The sequence below is a fragment of the Leucoraja erinacea genome, chromosome 7, assembly GCF_028641065.1.
Source record: "Leucoraja erinacea ecotype New England chromosome 7, Leri_hhj_1, whole genome shotgun sequence".
Classification (NCBI taxonomy): Eukaryota; Metazoa; Chordata; class Chondrichthyes; order Rajiformes; family Rajidae; genus Leucoraja; species Leucoraja erinaceus.
Window position 1 is genome coordinate 38,593,958 of NC_073383.1, and position 14,337 is coordinate 38,608,294.

At 44.4% G+C, this 14,337-nt stretch overlaps 1 protein-coding gene across 3 annotated transcripts in view; it reads right to left on the minus strand.

The window, feature by feature from the left end:
• Positions 1 to 1,057: 1,057 nt before the first annotated feature.
• col6a2 (collagen, type VI, alpha 2) overlaps positions 1,058 to 14,337 on the minus strand; it is a 68,841-nt gene continuing 55,561 nt past the window's right edge. For 2 of the 3 annotated variants that reach the window (XM_055638313.1, XM_055638312.1), the window contains exon 29: positions 1,058 to 4,257. In XM_055638313.1, the coding sequence (XP_055494288.1) occupies positions 3,650 to 4,257 (608 nt within the window). In that variant the 3' untranslated portion in view covers positions 1,058 to 3,649. Of the gene's footprint in view, positions 4,258 to 7,857; positions 9,230 to 14,337 lie in introns of those variants that run through there. The other variant, XM_055638314.1, reaches the window with a different exon arrangement.

Below are 14,337 nucleotides of genomic sequence, written 5' to 3' on the forward strand. Positions count from 1 at the left end.
AACATCCTCAGTCTGAGGAAGGGTTTCGGCCCGAAACGTCGCCTATTTCCTTCGCTCCATAGATGCTGCTGCACCCGCTGAGTTTCTCCAGCATTTTTGTGTACCATTCACCAGACAAATATTGCTGTTAATTGACAGAGTTGTGCCTGTACCTACAGGAGCTTAAGGGGCTGTCCCACTTGGGCAGCCTAATTGGTGAGTTTAGAAGAGTTTAGGAGAGTTTGAAAAAATGTCATGTTGAAGACCTCCTTCGACCATGTAGAAGACCACCTTCGACCTCCTTCGACTATGTTGAAGACTAGCTTTGACTAACTACGACTAGCTTCGGGAAAATTGGACACTGAATAGCGGAGAGTGAAGACGACCTCCTATCGACCTCCCTTCGACTATGATGAAGACTATCTACAACTAGCTTCGACTACCCTCGATTACCTACGACTAACATGCCAACCTACGTTCTACGACTAAATCTACGAGTAAATAAATTAAGATCGGCCGCCTTATTTCTCGCCATATATTTCAGGGGATCATCAGGGGACTATTTCAGGTGCGCTTTCAGGAATTTGTCTGGATTAAAGGAAGTGCCGGAACATCAATTGCCAGAAAACCGGTAGCGGACCTCTGTGGTGCTCCAGGCTTTGGATAGGCACATGGATATGTGGGGAATGAATGGATATGGACCGTATGCAGGCAGATGAGATTTGTCTATCTTGGTGTCGAGTTTGGCACAGACATCGTAGGTTATAGGGCCTGTTCCTGTGCTGTCCCAAATGTGCGGATGGGTCAGCTAACTGGCTACTGTAAATTACTCCCCGTATGTAGGTGAATGGTGGAATCTAGGAGGTACGGTGAAAATGTGGGGAGAATAAAGTGGGATAATATAGGGTGAGTGTGTTTGATGGTTGTTGTACACTCAGTTGCCTGAAGGGCCTGTTTCAATGCCGCATCTCTCTGTGACTCTATAACAAGCCGACGTACAGTACACAATGGGCAACATACAATGATCAACCTGCAAATATCAGTTCTCTTGCACAAATTATGCAAAGATTGGCAGAGATATATTTGGAAAAATCCATTTATTTATTTGGTATTCAGTACAGAACTATTCAAATCTGGATGCAGAAGACTGTATGAAAATACATCGGTGGAATGACTGATGATTATTTCAATGCAAAAAAAATCTGGAAATATATATTACAAAGCTTTGCGGCTCTCCAGTGGAAAACAGGCACACCCCACCAGCACTTGTTGTCAAAGGGTGAAAGGGTGTCTGCTTCATCCGGCAGATCTGATGAGCCTCACCGTGCTGGCAATGAGCTGGGCACTAAGGCAGAGAACAGAGGTGCTGGACAGCCAATATTAGTAGTGACCTGTCACACCAGCACTCCAGCTGTGTTTGTGACAAAGGATTGGGATGGTGGTGGGGAGAGTGCAAACCCATTGTCCAACATCTAGGTCGTAAACATCAGCCCGCCCAACCCTGCCACCATCCCGTAATCGGAGCCAGCGATAGGCCAGGCACAGAAGCAGGAGATGGTGCGGCAAGATTTTGCTTCAAATGCATCACATGCTGTGCGCTCAGCAAAGGCAAGTCACTTTGGTCCAGACCATAACTTTCCGCACACCAAAAGTACCAACAACTGCAAAGACGCAGAGAGATGCAATTGATTTGGGTACATTTTATTCAATGGAATTGCCTCCATCTCCTTAAGTGTTTTTATCCAAACTGAAAATTAATTTCCTGAGTGGAACAGGCCTCTCATTACAAGCTGCACAATACTACCACCTGCTGGTGAACAGAACATCCCTAACCCCGCATCACACCCCCACTGGAAGTCAACATTACCATAGCAGTATAAATAGCACCATTAGAAAGCTGGAATGTGTGGCATCATGTCAATTGATTGCAATTTGAGACTCCATTCCATTCTTCTAATTTTATCTGTAATCTTCCCACCATTTCGGAAGAAGTATTTGTGCAAGTGCATTTTGCCATCTCTATTGGATTGCAGTTACAATGTGGCCCAACTATATAGAATCCTACAGCTCTCACCAACTGATACTCTGCATCTGGCTGTGTGCAAACTCTGTCCAGTATTGAGCCCAAATAGTGACCCACTTAGAGAAGGTTAAGAGGGTTTATTTACCCAAAACATAACTGCACCTCATCAACAAACTATTTACTTCAATTTGTGTTTACATTCGTGGTATCATTCTGAAGTGTGAACTGATCCATTTGCACAATTGTTTCCACCAAACTAAACAGAGGACCAAGGTCAACAGCTCTGAAAATAACCAGTAGGTTATGGTTAATGGGCAGCTATAAACCACTGCATCATTTAAATAGTGGTGCTTTAAGTGCCCGGGATCACACTGACATGGGCAGGTGGCATGTTACCAGTGCAATGTTACCTGGAAACAGAACCAAGGATGGGGAGTATTTTTCCGAAGCCAGAGTTGCAGAAGTCTTTGCACCTTTGTACCCAGTTTCAATGAGCCGCATTTCTCTGTAACCCATGTATCCAGTTACAGTGTGAGGTACTTTGCCACAGTCCTGCACTCTATGTTGAGAGTAGACAGTTTGGGTGGGGTGATGCTGGTGGGATAAAACACTGGGATTGGATCTAGTGTGTAGCAAGAGGTTTGGGACGTGCGGAAGAGGTGTGGCAACAGTCAGACGCTGCTCTCTGGCCGTGGTTTTTCCCATTGCTGCCTTCCTGTTGGTGGGCAGTGGGAAGGACAGGATGCTTTGATCCAAAGATCAGCTTTATCTCAAAACCTTGCCATCAAGCGATGTTCCCTAATTTTTTAGATTCAAGCCAACAGTGTTAAGTTCAGTGACAGAGGTTACAAAACATTAAAAATAACAAGCTGCCCAGGTCAGCGGCCAAGGCACAAGGGGAGAGGAATATTCAGAATGCCAACAAGATGCAGCGTTTCCCACCCTTCAGGATTGTCCCAGCATCTCTAGGGATTTCCTACTAAATCTCCAAGACAACCCTGGCATCTCCAGGAATTTCTTTATTAATCTCCAGGATTATCCTGAAATAACCAGAAAGTTCCTAATGAATCTCCAGGATTATCCTGGCATCGCCAGGATTTCCCCATTAAATCTCCATGGTCAAGGTATCTGTGCAAGTGACCCTGTTGGGGAAAGTGAAACTTTACTGTGGAAGTAAAAAAAAAAAAAACAAAGGCATATTTGTTTTAAAAATTAAGTAAAGTAAACTGAATAAATTCTATTATTATTTGGTAGAAGGAAAATGTTTGACGATGAAGTATTGTCCGAGTGGGTCAAGAGCTAGGTACTTGCTTTACCATTGGGGCATAAAGAAATTACAAAGGGCACCGTGTGATCGATAGGATTCTGCAGACAGGGTCACTGCATGTGGGTTTGTGTGACCAGAATGCCAGGGAAACATTCAATCAGAGTTAGCAACCCCAGTCAATCTTGAGGCTTGGTGAGCAAGAAATGTACAAAATGATAGGAGAAAGTGAGGATGAAAAAATACTTTGATGAGTACAAAAGAAAGCACCTTGTTTTATCTTTTCCTGAATAACATAAAACTAATATATAAAAAAAAGGCACTTGGATTCAGACCTTACGCCAACCTTCTGGGGGTGGGGTAGGGCATCAAATTTAAAGTCCTTAACAGATCCACACTAAGAGTCTCTCAAAGAAGCTGGGCTGCAGGATATGGGAGTAATCGTCAGCCCGGAATATGGCAGCTCTCTCCCCTAACCCTATCTGCTGCAGGACATCCATGTCCACATCCTTACCCACAGCAATCACCGTGGGCACGACGTTGTGCTTGCGCATGGCGTCCACCGCCTCGCCCAGGCTCTTGTTACCGCTGGTGCCGTCCGTTATGAAGAGGAAGGAGAGCTCAGCCCCTAGCCGGGTGGCCTGAGGGCCAGAGCCGGGCTTGCCAACCAGGGTGTGGATGCCGTAGATGATGGCGGAGCCCACGTTGGAGGCCGAGTCCAGGTACTTCATGGCAGTCAAGGAGTCCAGGATGTCGGTCTTGTTGTGGCTGAAGCCAAATACGAGCTGCTGCTCGGACTCGCTGCCGTACTGCACCATGGCTATGCGGGCCCTCTTGGTGTCATCGTCGTTTGCAGCCAGGGGCAGGGTGGTGGCCACCTTGTGTACAAACTCCCGCACATGTCGGAAGTTGTTTTCACCCATCCGCTCCGAGCCGTCGATCATGAAGACCAGCTCCACCGGCCGCTCTGTGCACGCTGCCACGGCCAACTCTGGGTTAAACAAGAGGTGCTTGTTAGGTCCAGAAAAGTACAATTGCCTGCCATTTCCATTTCCACTCCCCCCCCCTCCCTCCCTCCCTCTCTCTCCCCTCCCAACCCCGAGTGGCTGCCAGGAAACCCAGCATAATGTTTAAGTTAAAAAAACAACCCCCCGCGGGCTATAATGAACCTTCTTGGATTTAAATCACTCTTTTCTTTGACCTTGGAAGTGATTACTTGCTTTCCGGACCTTTTTGGAGTTGTACCCACTATTACAGTCTGTGCGTGGAAGTGATAGCCAAACAACGTTGGGATGATGGTGAGAACATCTGTTTCAGTGACACAACTCTGGTGTTATTTTCCATTGCCTTTGATTTTGTTACAAAATAAATAGTTTCCCATCCCTGCCCTAAAGGTATAGTATGTCAGCCAAGAAGAGTCCCGTTGCTTCCATAGACTCTCCGTGGACTGGCCTCACCTTTCATGGCTGTCACAAGGCCAAAAATCTCAAATATTTCCAAAATATTCCACACCTTTTCGCTGGAGAACGCTCTAGATTTCCTCCCAGTATTGGTGCGATGAAGTTTTCCCTGCCGCCAGCCTCTCTACTCCGAGCACATGCATCAGAGAAACAGCTTCCTTCTGTGTAGCCTATCAGCATTCAAAAATCTAAGCAGATTCCAAATAAATGCTTCCTGAAAATACCAGATCTTAGGAAGAAAAGCAGCCTTTGCTCATAATTCTACTCCGAGGATCCCTGGAGGCATTTTCTTAAATTGGCACCCCCCCCCTCCCAAGGCCAATATATTTATTATGAGAGTGCAGAGCCCAGACTGCACAAACTACTCCACATGAAGTTCACCAAACCTTCACCCTCGCTTCCATATCCTAGCTCTTCAATAGCACAGGTCAGCATTACTATAACATGCAACTGTTTTTGTTTCAGACTGTGATTTGCTATCTGCGCACATGCACTCTAAATTTCTTTAGATTTCCTTTCTTCCAAGCCTTTAAATAACACTGATCATCTCCTACTTTGATCCAAAATGGATGACTTCCAATTTGACTGCAGTGAAGTCCATCCACTGCAGACTGAATGAACCCGTCAATGTAATTTAATGTTTCAATACCCTTTCTCTTTGTTAGCAGAACATTTTGATTATGTTACCCTGCCAGCGCAGTCCTTCACAAAGAGTGACGTGTGGAGGCTCTAACACAAATCCTCGAAGCACACCACAACCAATGGACAAGCTCTCAATAATCGGGACATTATTCCCATTCTGTTTTAAATTGACTCATGAATGCTCTGTTGAGTCAACAATTTGTCTTCAATTCCACAAGTTTTAATATTATGTCAAATCTTATCTAATAAACAAAACATTATTGGAACCACACCCTCTATATTATAATATATAATATATATTAATATATATTTAATATATATTAAATATTTGAATATTAATAATATTTTGAAAACATAACTGAGGTTTGTTGTGCAAGAGATATCCTTTGAAAAAGTAGAAACAAGGAACTGCAGATGTTGGTTTACAAAAGAAGACACAAAGGGCTGGAGTAACTCAGCGGATCCGGCAGCATCTCTGGAGAACATGGAAAGGTTATGTTTCAGGTCGGGACCAATGTTTTGAAGCCGGCCTGAAATGCCACCTATCCATGTTCTCCAGGGATGCTGAGTTACTCCACCTGTTGCGTTACTCCAGCACTTGGTGTCTTTTTTTTAATCCTTTACAAATTCTCATTGTTTCCGCTAGTAAGCTCCAAACTTTCCATTGTTGCTCCAAATACAAATTTAGATCACTTCCCCTTTGCAGATAATAGACTAACCGGCCTATAATTTCCAGATGTGTCCACCTGCCTCTTTCAAACAATGGAGTTACATTGCAATTTTGAATCAAATTCTTAAATGAAGCAGACATTTACAAAATTATGGCCATTTAATTTCCTTCTCCATTCTCCTCAAAGTCTTGGGACAGATCAATTAAGGAGAAGGCTATGCAATACATGTCACCATAACACTGGAATGTAAAATGACATTTTGAGAAGTGAGATCTGGATTCCTGTTTTGGCCAAACATTACACAGCTAGAAACACCCTGTAAAATGGGTGTAAACCTACTGAACATTGCTAAGTGAAGTACAGAGGCCCTGGCGAGAAAATATTACTTGGCAACTGGCACACACTTGACTCGAGGGAGATGGCAGATCTTTATAAAGACACACATGTGGTATCCATATTAACAAAGTTGGTATGATAAATGTATGCCCAAACTGTGTCACGGTGGACTTTGTCTTGAATAACAAAGGTTTATGAAGGCATGTTCCCAACAAAGGCCACGTTATTCTTGCTCTAACGTGGGTGAGGGAGAGGAAGTGGGGAGTGGTTGGGTAAACAAGATAGTTACGATGAGTGGAACACCCTCTCTCTACATCCCACACAAGATCTCCTTTTTGGACCCAGTAACTTCACTAAAACTTCACTGACGTTAATCTAGTAAACCAATAGAATCTTATTTGGTCCTGATCATTTGTAGCCCCCTCATTTGGAAAACACAATTGAACAAAACCAGATGAATCCATCAACAGATCTGATGGGATCGGACACAATCCTGGATAGGATCACCTCTTCGCTCAATGTCAATCCCAGTAACCCTTTATACACATGATTCTGAAGCTCGAGTTTTATCTTGCAGGTGTGGAACACGATTAAAGGAGTGAAGAGATGGAGACATTTACCAGTTGACCACCTCGCTTCCCCTCCTCCTTCCTTTATACTCTGTGTGTGACATAAGTCGTTGCTAGGCCTACCAGAGATGCAATGCTAGTGAGTTTCTGCTTTACCTCTATTACTCTAGTCACCGACCCATCTGTACCTATACTTGATTAATGGGCTGTTGTCATCCATGTGTATCAGAGTCCGCATTCATGAAGCCCACTGATATAGTCCCTGTCGCTTGCAAGCTCAATGGCATTCGTGATCTCTCCTGGGTTCGCTGGTTTAGTTTGTCCAGTTGGATCTTTATGGACCTGAGAATTCAGGAAAGGCTTCTTTCTAGCATTGAAATATCATTGGGAGGTGAATCCTGGATCAGAACACCAAGACAAGTTAGTATTTGCAAAACATTCACCTTAAAGGAAACCTGAGCTTTTATACTTCAACAACAATGCCTCTAGCCCAAGGTGCAAAACTGAGACTCTCTTTCTATCCTGTGGTTGAAAAAAACTGGGGGCAGAAATTTGTCCACTGTTGTACCACTCTGTTCATAATGTAAGAACCAAACTACAGAAGTAGAATTCAACATTAATACATCACTTCATCATCTGCTCACAGCTGACAGCAGATGGTCGACTTCACACCAAATCCCCACCACGCCGCCGTGTGCTTTAAGCAACAAGGGAATTCCCTCTGGTACTCTGCCTAATACTTATTTCTCAATCAACTTCACTGCAGATTATCTGCTCATTGCCATAAATCTGTGCCTGGGATCCCACTGTGTGGAAACAGACGGCTGGGCTTCCTGGATTGGAACGATAACTACGGGTAAAGGCAGAAGAAGAATGCAAGTTTGTTCTTTTCTATTAAAACATCATCCAGCATCTGAGAATAAAATGGATCGTTTATTGAACAATACATATACATGTTGAAAAGCCGCATCCAAATATCAGAAGCAAAGCACTGCCAGCAACAGCAGATTCCCCCGCTTAACAGCAGCTGCGTGTGAGGGTTGGGATAAAGTGCCAGAGGGCTGGGGAGTAATGGAAATCAGAAAGTACTGGGTGTACTTCACAGATTATGAGCAGCTGAGAAGGATGAGGGGCTGGTAGTTCACAGTCCAAAGGCTCCCCTTGAAACTTTGCTTGGCTCCAGGCATGAGCTGAAGTCTCCAGGATTGGACATTAATCCCCAGTACACAGCCATTGCCAAAAGAAGAAAATAAATCATAGGTGTACTTTCACAGAATAATGCGTGAGATATGCACTATGTAAAATCAATATATCTTTGAGATTCTCATGGCGAGATGCCCATTGCACCAATGTTTCAATGATGGGGAGTTGCAGGAGGTGATAATAGTGTGACCTCTCGGGATACATCAAGCTTGTGTTGGGAACACATGCAGAGTCTGCATGAATGTTCTTTGGATTGATTGGCCTACAATACAAGTTCAAGTCAAGTATAGATTTCCGGTCAGCCCACCCTATCATGCCACCCACATTCTGTGTTTCCAGTTAAATGGATCTGTGTTTAGATAGATTCCAGAAGTTTCATTTTAGATCCTGTTGCCATTACACTACCAAACCCAGGCAGAGGATTGGTGTACCCATATTTCTTTCATTATCTAGTTATTTTTTTGGAATAGTGAGCCAGATTCAGGAATGCAACGGGCCCAGGGGCCAGCATGGAGTCAGTGGGCCAAATGTCTGCTCCTTTTGTTGCTAAGATTCTATGGTTCTATATGTGTGTCCTGGCATCCAACCCCAACCAGCAGCAGACTGTTATGCAGCAGGGCATCACTGCATGGGACGGCCTTTAATGCCCTTCGAGCCTGCCCCTCCCTGCACAGCAGCGAAAGGCTGAGGGACACAATGCTCAGAATGGGAAACAAGCTGACTTTCCTTCCACAGTGGGAGCCTGGGTGTGCCGCATGGCCATGGCGGCCACAGACTATTCACACGCTTCTAAAAGCACAGCCCCCTCGCTTTGTCGTCATCCCCTGTTATGTCACTGTAAATCAATTTAAACGAATCTATGAACTGGTCAGTCCAATTTTTGCGTTCCTCTCCGCTGGCAAATTTGGCCATTCCTGCAGTGTAGGCCATGGTGGCCACCAGTTTGGCGTAGGCGTCTGGGTGCTGAGCAGTTTGCATGGCTGATGTCAATTCTTGTTTTGTGGACCACCAATTATGAAGGTGGTTTTCAAACTCTGAAAAGTACACGATACCTGGGTTTGCATCGTTACTGTTTAAGTCATCTGAAAACGATTAAAAAGAAGAGTTTAGGCTTGCTGGTGACGGCTGACAGAGAGCACTATTCACTCTGTTACTGGCAAACCTGGCCAGCTCCTCACAATCCTTCTGGCCACAGTTTAGAAAGAGAACAAACAATTGCTCATTACACCATATAACAGCATCACAGCCTTTACAGAAGCATGGAGTACCATTGTGGAGGCCACTGTGGAATGGGTGAGTAAGGAAAAGAGGAGAGAGGGAGCAAAGGAAGGACATAAAACAAAAGGAAAATTAAAGGAGAAAAAAGAGAGGTTGAAAAGAAGAATTGTTGGAAGAAAGAGAAAATGGAAGTGAGAAAGGAAGGAAGGCAGAAGGAAGGAAGGCACTTGTATTTACATAGTGCTTTTCACTCTCTCGATTGCTCATGTTAAGAAGTCCTGAAAAGTTAAAATAAAGTCTCGCAAACCAGCAAGAAGCAACTGAGGGTCTCGCCATGTCACAGAGAAGTCACTATGCTCCTTCAGAACAGATCTCTGGGAGACGTTGCTGATCCCTCTGAGAGACCAGGCGTTTGGCATATAGTTCGAAGATGACACTGCCATGGCACAGCACTCCCTGGGTTCCACACCCCAATGCCAGTCTTCAGCCTCACCTTTGCATCCGACTTAAATCCACAACCTTCTAATTGAGGAGAAAATGTGTTACTGCTAAGCCAGAATCCACAGCGTTTGGATTGAAAATAAATTTAATTGAAGTTTCTAAAGCATCATTTTTTAATAAGAAAATAAGAAAAGCAGTCTCCTTGATGCATCAGTAACATGTGATCACATGTGATTAAATTGAATCATGTGATCACAGGGTAGTAATTAGTCTTTGATCATGAGCATTGAATTACGAGCAGGAATGAGCTTACTCACCTCCACACACTGGCTTCCACTGCAGCTATGACTGAAGAGAGGTGCGAGTACAGCAACCACTCGACAGTCTCTCATTCAAAGACTAATGTCTACCCTGCCCCACTGTTACTGAGGAGAGTCAGTGGAAAGGTTAGGTTTGCAGCCAGAATGAAAAAGATTGTGCATGTAGCTTTTCATGCACAAAACTCGTAGAGAGCCACCTAAAGGGCCTGTCCCACTTTCACGACTTAATTCAAAACCTCTGCCGAGTTTAAAGGACCTAAAAAAAAAAATCAAGATCGTGGTAATCAACGAACTCCTACGACCTTCCACGACTATGTTCATGAACTCCTACAAACTCCTACGAGTATGTCTACGAATTCCCACGACTATTTTGATGCGCTCCTTATGAGTAAAAAGTTGCAATTTCTTTCATCCCGACCATTTTTTAACTCGTGGACATTTTTTATCGAGCTGGAAAAAAACGTCCTGACTTACCCGATGCCACAAGTACCTACGGCTAGCAATAACGGCCCACTACGATACATCTATAAACTCCTATGACCTCCTACGGACTCGTTACGAACATTCTGCGAGTTTGAATCAAACTCGGGAGAATTTGTGAATAACTCGTTTAAGTGGGACAGTCCCTTAACTGTTTCTGAGATTTAGAATTAATGGCAATTATTGATATTTATAGTAGTTCCTTCTCACAGTTACAAAAAAATGGGTTCAATTGTAGATCATGTCCATTCATTGCACTCCAAGCCCTCATCCTCACACCCACACTCACTTTCCAGCTCACTACCTGCTAAATCATTTTTCCACACATCAATATTTTATGTTTATCTTGGTCATTGTCTTTCTCGCAGTATTTCCTGTAAAGGGTGGTCAAGCACATGCAGCAATCTCATTTAGCAGGACATACAGTTCGCTTCATGCTTTAACTCCACTTTCATATACAGTTCTTCCATTCTTCCCTTTCCACAATGGTCTTACTTAGTTCAGTGGTTTTGCTTACACAAGGCAAGGCAATTAATCAGCAACCTGTGCGCTATCAGTCAGGTTTACACCTTAAGAAATAATCGCACACTCTGTCTAATTTGTTCATGCATCCAAACACAGTGCCCTTACTTATTATGACACAAGGCCAATCATCCTGTAGACTTTAGACTTTAGCGATTCAGTGTGAAAACAGGCCCTTCGGCCCACCAATCCCGCGCCGACCAATGATCACCAAGGTACACAAGCGTTATCCTAAACACTTGGGACAGTTTACAATTTTACCAAAGCCAGTTAACCTACAAACATGTGCTTCTTTGGAATGTGTGAGGAAACCGGAGCATTCGGAGAAAACCCACGCAGTTACGGAGAACATACAAATTCCGTACAGACATCACCTGCAGATAGAACCCAGATCTCTGGCGCTGGAAGGCCACTGGAATGCAACTCTACTGCTGCACCACTGCGCTGCCTCCAGTAGTTTAGTTTAATGTAGTTTAGTTAGAGTTACAGCATGGGAACAAGCCTCTCGGTCCACTGAGTGCACATCAACAGTTTGCACTAGTTCTATATTATTCTATTTTCTCGCACCCGACGCACTTAGGGCAATTTACAGTGACCAATTAACCTATAAAACCTATAAAACTGCATGTGTTTAAGATGTGTAAGGAAACGGGAGCACCCAGTGGAAACCCAGAGCACCCAGAGGACACCCAAATGGTCATGGAGAGAATGTGCAAACTCCACATAGATAACACCCAAGATCAAGCTAGAACCTAGATTTCTGGCACTGTGAGGCTCTACCAGCTAAGCCACTTAGTTCCATGCCAGCTCCGAAGAGAAAAATCTCACCAATCCCATTCCCACTCATTATTTCCCTGTAGCCCTACTACTTATCCTTTTTCATACATGCTGATCAACTCCCATTTGATTCTCTTGCCTACATTGAGGGTAATTTACACTGACCAATTAACCCACCAATATGTCTTTGCGATGTGGGAGGAAATCCAATGGAAACCCATGCAGTTGCAGGGTGAACACTGTTGTGACCATACCTGAGGTCAGGATCGAACCGATGTCCCTAGAGCTGTGATGCAGAGAGCCTTCTATCAGTGCTGTTAATTTCCATGTGGGGGATAGAGATATTGGTTCCCCAGAAGTCTCCCACTTGCTGGGTCTGAATTTGCAACCTTGGTCACTAGCTATTAACTATTGCGAGCATGCAGCCAATGAGCAAAACGTTGTGACAACACAGCTAGCGGCAGTTGCAAATGAAACTTAAAATAAACCACAAAATAAGCAAGGAAGTACTACGTGAGTGCTGAACGTCGACAGTCTGTGTGTGACCAGCTGATTTCAAGAATTCAGACTTTTGGAGTATCTGGAAATGGATCTCAATTTTGCCGTGGCAGGAATTGCTTTAGGCTGACCCTGCCGGTCAGTATGCCACAGGTGATCAACAAGGCATGGTTCCAGAGGTTTGGCAGAGGTTAATGGGGCAGTAAAAACCTCAGAAAATCTCCTTTGCGCTTCATCATTATTCTGAGCTGCACTTTGAAAGTGTCTCAATGTTTATACCCAGAAACCTCGCCGTCTTCAGCCCTCCTTTTGCATGGTAATTGTGTTCTGTACCAAAATCCATTCTGCATTACCTGAGGTTGATGCTTGCTGACAAGTTCCACATGAGGTGGAAGAGGATTGCACCAGCAAAAGACAGGAGTCAAAATTATCTTTGTGGGGAATCAAGAGTGGTTGCTCTGGGAAGCGCAAAAATAGCCTGAACCACTACTGCTTCGCATACATGCCTTGGCCCTGACATTCGCCAGAAGTCACCAACACTGAGGCTTTCTCATAGTGGCCTCAATCAGGTGCAGGGAACCACGGTTGGCCTAATTAAGCCAGGCATACATCCTCAAGTTCACAGGGTGAGGACGAGGATTGCCGTGGGCTGATGAGAAAAGGGTAGTTGGTATGTGGTCTCTACTAGTTTGCTCTCAATTTGCTCTCAAACTACACAGCGTAGACCAAGGCTCCGATGGACCTTAATTTCCTTTGAGGATTGGCCACAGAATCAAGTAATCTTCAGTCTGTCCCCTGGACTGATCAGGCAGCAGTATTATTGTTATCCACCTGCCTCCGTCATTGGAAGCGAGGGATGGCACCACTCATGAATATCACACTCGTCTTTTCCTAGCTGGCAATTTTGTGGAGTTAGATTAATGTTTTACACTATACAAAAGGAGAGATCAGTTGCACGTCACAACAACTGACAGTCCTCGGCAGAAATCCATGCATGTTCCATCCCTTCGACAATGAGTTATTCATCAAATAGAAAAACACATGCATTCTTTCCTTTGGATTTGACCATAATAAGGCCATAAGACATAGGAGAGGGATTAGGCAATTCGACCCATCGCCACTACTCCACCATTCAATCATGGCTGATCTATTTCTTCTCTTAACACCATTCTCCTGACTTCTCCTCCTAGTAACCTTTGACACCTTAATGCCCCTGTCCCACTTAGGAAACCTGAACGGAAACCTCTGGAGACATTACGCCCCACCCAAGGTTTCCGTGTGGTTCCCGGAGGTTGCAGGTGGTTGCCGGAGGTTGCAGGTAGTGGAAGCAGGTGGGGAGACTGACAAAAACCTCCGGGATCTTCCGGGAACCGCACGGAAACCTTGGGTGGGGTGCAAAGTCTCCAGAGGTTTCTGCTCAGGTTTCCTAAGTGGGACAGGGGCATTACAAATCAAGAATTTATCAATCTCCGCTTTAAAAATACCCAATCTCTTGGCCTCAACAGCTGCCTGTGGCAATGGATTACACAGATTCATTGCGCACTGGCTGAAGAAATTCCTCCCATTCTAAAGGTAAATCCTTTTATTCTAAGGCTGTGATCTCTGGTTCTAGACTCCCATTACTAGAAACATCCTTTCCACATATATTCTATCCAGGCCTTTCATTATCCAGTAGGTTTCAAAGAGATCCTCCCTCATCTTTCTAAACTCTAATGAGTACAGGCCCAGAGCCGTCAAATGATCCTCATATGTTAGCCCAATCATTCCTGGGTTAATTCTTGCAAACCTAATCTGGACCCTCTCCAACACCAGCACATCCTTCCTAAATTTTGGTAAGTATCCCTACAATTCCACGTGGGGTAGGGGCCCTAATATTTACAATTCTGTCACCTGCCATCATCTTTCTGTCAAAGTTGTTTGAATTAATTCCTTCA